General features: G+C 33.0%; 1 protein-coding gene across 1 annotated transcript; it reads right to left on the bottom strand.

The window, feature by feature from the left end:
• Window positions 1–1,652: 1,652 nt before the first annotated feature.
• On the bottom strand, window positions 1,653–6,094 carry LOC128222475 (uncharacterized). Its single transcript, XM_052931493.1, has 4 exons — window positions 5,057–6,094; window positions 4,760–4,920; window positions 3,500–4,433; window positions 1,653–3,053 (listed from the first exon to the last, which is right to left on the bottom strand). Exons 1-4 carry the CDS (start codon window positions 5,781–5,783, stop codon window positions 3,001–3,003), a joined length of 1,875 nt encoding a protein of 624 aa, XP_052787453.1. The 5' UTR covers window positions 5,784–6,094; the 3' UTR covers window positions 1,653–3,000.

The raw sequence follows: 6,094 nt of genomic DNA, 5'->3' as shown, positions 1-6,094 counted from the left end.
TGAAATTGATATATGTCTCTAAATCTAAACAAACTGAATTTAACTAAATTCATAAGACTATAAGACGTCCGATAGCCGGTCTTCTCAGAGAAGTATTAATCTCTATGTATATAAGAAAAAGAAGGAAATTGATTACTTGTTTTAAATGTCTTAAACATTCCTGTCAACTTACTGAATATACGTATCGACTTTTTACTTTGACAGACACAAACTGAGCTGAATTAAGAAGAAACTTGAATATACTTATTTTATACGTAATGTCATCAGTAATCCAAACGAATCAGATATATGTAACGAGTGAATTCAATATTAAGTATTACTAATGTATTTTAATCATATACTTTGAAGTCCATATTTTAATGGTGCTTTAGTCAATCCATATTTGCGTTGTTATTTCAAAAATGTTTTTGTTGATTCTAGCTTACAGAAAACAGTACAGAAACTTTTAAAAAACTTGTTTAAGCATTAGGACTGTTAGACAATATCGCGACTGCCAAATTGCATAATGTATTATTTCCTTTTTTCGTAGAAGTATTGCCGTTTGATTGTTACTCCGAAATTACCTGGTGTGTCAACTATTACACTCTTGCCGACTATCTTAACAGCATTTACACAGAGCACAGAAAGGTTTGTCTAGAATCTCATCAAAAAAGTAAATAAAAACTTCATTAAAGGTCAGACGCAAATTATTCTTATGCGTTCGGTGTTACGTATGATAAAATAGCGGAAAAAAAAAGAAAATTGTCGAAAACTGACATTAACATGGCATCGATGTGTACAATGCATTGAAACTTACTAACTGAAGTACCACATAGTTTACAATTTATTTAAGTTTAGCAGTTAGTACGTTTTTTTCCATTAAAAAAGATTACTGGGTAACCCGATCAGTATAAGCCTCGGTAGCTCAGTGAGTAAGACGCTGGACTTCAATTTTGACGACGCGGGTTCGAACCCGGTCTCCGACACAATTTATTTTTTACATTTAAGTACTTTTTTACATTTATGATATCAAAGCGTAACACATTCTATCAGATAATTGTCCTGAGATTCGTAACAGAAATTCGTTTTTTGGTGCCAATTTGTGACACAGTCCCTTTAAGGCCTCGACTAGAAAAATGTACTTCAAACTGCCCTAATTATGATAACGTAAATATTAAGATGACATCAAGAAGGGTCATATTGACCGAAAATGACCGAAATTGGCATAGTGAACGAACCCTTCTTAATCATTTAGTTTTTACTTCCGGTCATATAACGGACATACAATACAACTTGATTGACTTTCACATTGCAACACAAAATCTGACAAAGGGTGTGTGTATTCGATGAGTGGCAGAATGCGGACATATAAACACCTGCAATATTTAAGATATTAAAGGATTAAACTACTGGTTTATAATTGCCTATTTGTCATGTTCTTGACTGAATAAGTCAGTTGTTTTCTTAATTATAATAGTGTTTCAGAAAATGTTACAAAATTAAAAGGTCTGCTTCTATTGCAATGACATGAGGAGAGTATCTCAGGGAAAGTTACCAAGCTGAATAAATAACAAACATGAGTGTTCTTGAAGCATTTGTTGCAATAACAACAGTTTACTCATCTTATCAGTTTACCAATATATTACCTGTCTTAATATTTGACCAGACCAACACAGAGAATAGTAAGATATGACAAAAAATAACCCCCAATAGACTAAACCCTTGATATTTCATAACACTTGTATCAAGAACCGACAATAAATAATGCCTGAGTTTATGCCAACCCCTTTTTAAAGTTTATGAATCTGTAAATCACTTCACAATAAGCTAAATAAATATCCCCACCACTGCCACACATCTGCAGTGCATATGTTTTAATAATGCTTATCCCTGCCAAAAAAGCGACATATTTATGATACATCAGATTTGTTGCATACAGACATATTACTACATATAATCAAGAAGTGTTTTTTTTTTCTTTTCTTTAAAACATCAAAAAGAATGATTCAAGACAATTGAGTTTATAGTAGCTGTACTTCCAGTTTGCATAAGTATTCACGGTTTTAGAGTATAATCAGTATTGAGATTACCTTAGGATAGTAAAATAAAAGAAATAATAGCAAGGCAATCAAAACGAAGAAAAATAGCTTTAATTCAAGTATAATTCATCATACATGTGAACATTAAATGAACTGAGGAAGTTTCAAAATGAATCTGTATCATCACTAAGTGACTAAAATACACAATCGTACACAATTCACGAATTAGTCATAGCACACAAATTCTCCAAAAAAGCAATGGATCGTTCTAATATCAATGAAAGACACATAGATTTACAAAAAATAATATGTAAATATGACAATTAGTGTACTTGTTCTAAACAGTGTCAGACTTTCTGTTGTTGTGATTTTGTTAAACTCATTAGCAGGTTATTACCAATGATAGAAACGCCGGTTAATTAAAGCTGCACTCTCACATTTTTACAACATTTTTTTTGTCATGAAAAGAGCATTTTGTTGCGTAAATATCAGCAAACCAATGATAAAAGATTTCATATCGCAGATTTTAATATTTCCGTTCGAAAATTGATATTTTATGGATATAACCGTTACTAACGGTTTAAGAAATATGCATAAAACATCAGTTTTTGAACTTAAATATAAATAGCTGCGATCTAATTTTATGTCAGTAGTCTTATTTAACTGGTTTCAATGGATTTTCGCAAATATTGGCTTGTTCCAAGACAAAATATAAAAAAAAAGTTGTCAAAACATTCAATCTGTGAGAGTGCAGCTTTAAGAGTCATATTGATTTTTGAATACTTATGTGAAAAACTACAGAAAGAAGCTCAGTAGCCAAAAGTTTAAACATAAACCCGGTTTAATGGCACTGGGTAAACAACAAAGACATAGAACAAAACAATTCACAAACAAGAAACATGGAAGAACAGCAAAAAACTCCACTCATCTTCAAAAACTAGAAGGCAAGTAATCTTCAAAGTTTTGCTTTTATATCCAAGGTTTAAATAAAATCCAAGTAATTTATTGAGTCTATCTGCCCTGCCCGACTACCTGCTGGAATTGTAAGGTTTTTTCTTTAAAACATCATCATAAAAACCGGGATTAGCAATGAGTGATTTAAGACTATTATTGTACTTCGATATAATATTATAATGACCATTTACACATTTGAGAAAGTTTTCCTTAATATAAATAATCTGAAACCCTGTTACAAAAGTTTTTCCGTGATAAGTTTTTCTGCGAGAGCTGAATTTTTTGACATTATGTACATATTCTACTAAATCTTATCAACTGTGCAAAAAACACCGCATGATGGTGAACTAGGAAAATATTCATCTAAAGAAGGGTAATTATTTATTTATTTTAAATCATCACGTTTATCAGTAAGATTGGTATTCAATATATTTTCTTTTACTTCGAGTTGCAGATCTAAACAGGATGTTCTAACAGTTAGCATATGTTGAAGATATGTCCATGTTCGGAATTTAATTGCTTTATACCTTCACAAATCGGTAACGACCGATATATTCCTTGTTTCTTCCAGCCTGTTTCTGGGTTGTCAATTTCTTTGGGGTTCAGCACTCCCATAAGCATTGTCCACACCCGTACACGTTGATAATTAGGATCATCTGAGCAGATTATTGCTCCGCTATTACCTTTTTCGACCATTCTTACTGGAATGATATCATTGTGTTCGGCATTATATTCCATGACATCTTTTAACAAAACAAGTTTTGCATCTGATGATCTTTCATTAAATTCTTGAATAACTATTTTCCCCCTCCTGGGTTTCGAATTCCAACTCCAGAAGAAAACGGGCATTTCGTTAGCATCTGTTTGCGAATCGAAACTTTCGAGAATGCTTTCCAATTGCACTCCGTTCATGTTTCGAAACCTTGTATTTTGGACATTATCTGGCAATACGGTGGCAACGGAAATGTCGTATTTTCCTCGGGCACTGTGTTCCTTAAGTAAATTCGCAAGAATATATTGTCTATTCTTGTTGTCGATAAAGTAGATGGATTGCGTGAAATCGGGATCAGCGAAATGTCTTGAGAGTAGAATGTACAGCTTCTGGTTTTCATCCTTTGCAAATCCGCCGAGAGTGGCAAATTTAACAGCCATTTTATGTATTTGTCGCCTTGTATAAATCACACGCTCACTTAATTCATTTGTTGACACATTTCTATCGCTCTCTTGTATGGATTTGATTTTACTGCCGACCTGACACGATGACATCTTGATTTCCTTAAAGTTTCCAAACTTAACATCAATTTCATCAATATGAAATCGTTCCGCTACCTTTCTTAAACTATGTCGCAGTGATATTCTCTGCATATCGGATGGGTTGCATCTTACGAATACTTCCAATGTGTAGTTTCGAAACCCACAACCATAAATGCACTGATCCACTGCATAAATCGCCTTTGTCAGCTGCGGGATGAAATATACACTATTTAATTACAAATTACAATCATTGTACATGGTGCAAGCAGAACCTTAGCTCCTTCTGACCACTTGAAGGAGGATGTTTGTCAGAGGGGACACTATCTTTACTACCGTATAAAGGAAGGTTTATTTTTAACATTTCTTGACTTATTTTATAAATAATATGCTAAAATGATCGTAATACAAAAACTGTTTGAGGACTCTTCATAATTTTTTTTTATTAATCATCGTTCATAAAACAAACAAACAAATGCGAACAATTTATTATTTTATAAAAACAAAATACAGAGCTCTACTTTCGCAAAACTCACCTCGCATGTTAATGAAGGTAATTCCCTTTTCGGAAAAGGATTTTCCTCGTCTGGAATTTGACTTCTTCTATATAACGCACTCGCTTCATGCAATGTGTCCCTTATAAGATCGCGTTCATTTTGCCTTATATCGTCTTCGTAAGAATGCTTAAACCTTTTGCCTGCAAATCAATAATAAACAAGTTAATACGTTTTTTCATCATTTTTAAAATACTTTTATGCAGAACACAAACATTGAAACATAAACTCTTCTACGCAAAGTATGTAAATAAGTAGTTTCCGGAGTCCATCGTTTACCTGATCTTGTCATAGACATTTCGTGTTCAGCATTCCCATATTTACCCTTCACAGTGCGTTTTCTTTTCGACGATAGCGTCTGTGTGTGATTTTGTTCCGTGGTGTGATCCTCCACTGGAACACTTTTGTCACCTTCAGACAGTCTTTCAAACGGACGAAGCTGTTGACTCTTTTGTCGACATTCGAACAATTCTTTTAAACGATTTATTGCTTCTTTGTCACGGTTTAGGTAAATCCTTAATAACACAGCGAAAAACGTTTCCAAAACATCTTTAGAGGTACACACATTAAACAGTGTTTGATTTTTTACGACTCTTGAAACAGATCTTACAACATGCTCAACGTTACTACCCTGTTCTCTGATTACAATTAAGCCGTCTCCAAATTGTTTTAGAAATGTGTTCTCTTGAACGGCATTCAAAGATGTTACGGTTATGTCAAGTCTAGATTGTATTGTTTCAACAGTCTTGTTCTTTAAAATATTTCTGTATGTTTTCAATGGAATAATTGAACTAAAACCATTCTTTTTTTCGAAACGAAACGTATCTTTTAAGCTTTTCAATTCTTCATTGCCAAGAAAGTACACACATATGTCGGTAAAATCTTGGCCCAATGTATCCCCCAAAATAAATCTAGACTTTTTGCCTATTTGTTCTGCTTGCTGCAAATTGAGGTTGCGTTTGTTGATATAAATATTATTGAGTAGAACCTTAGTGACATGAGTCATTTTTAGAATAATGAAATATTAAAGTACATTTTGTGCTAACAAATCATCATAAGTATTTTCCTTTTTTAATATCTAGTCCTTAATCAAATAACACAAAATCAAAGTGTAGAATATCTTGTATATTTGTGCCTCCATATCATTCCTACGACCTCCTTCGATTAATACCTGCTCGATTTAACTGTATTGAATCAAAGCCCACGTGCAATTGTTTGTCCAAGTTTTTTAAATGGCAAGCAAATTTATTCATTGGTTTAAAATATATGACTATGTATATCCGAGAAGTTTCAACGTCATGTCAATCCAATTCAATA

The sequence above is a fragment of the Mya arenaria genome, chromosome 16 (genome assembly GCF_026914265.1).
Source record: "Mya arenaria isolate MELC-2E11 chromosome 16, ASM2691426v1".
NCBI lineage: Eukaryota > Metazoa > Mollusca > Bivalvia > Myida > Myidae > Mya > Mya arenaria.
The sequence above is the reverse complement of the archived record's forward strand: the minus strand, read 5'-3'. Positions and strand labels throughout refer to the sequence as shown.

Bases quoted from the DNA above. Each gene is read 5' to 3' on its own strand.
- LOC128222475 (XM_052931493.1), bottom strand. From the start codon at position 5,783: ATGACTCATGTCACTAAGGTTCTACTCAATAATATTTATATCAACAAA. The intron at 4,434-4,759 runs GTGAGTTTTGCG...TTCATCCCGCAG, and splicing joins TACCTTCATTAACATGCGAG to CTGACAAAGGCGATTTATGC. The intron at 3,054-3,499 runs GTATAAAGCAAT...TTACAATTCCAG, and splicing joins GTCGTTACCGATTTGTGAAG to CAGGTAGTCGGGCAGGGCAG.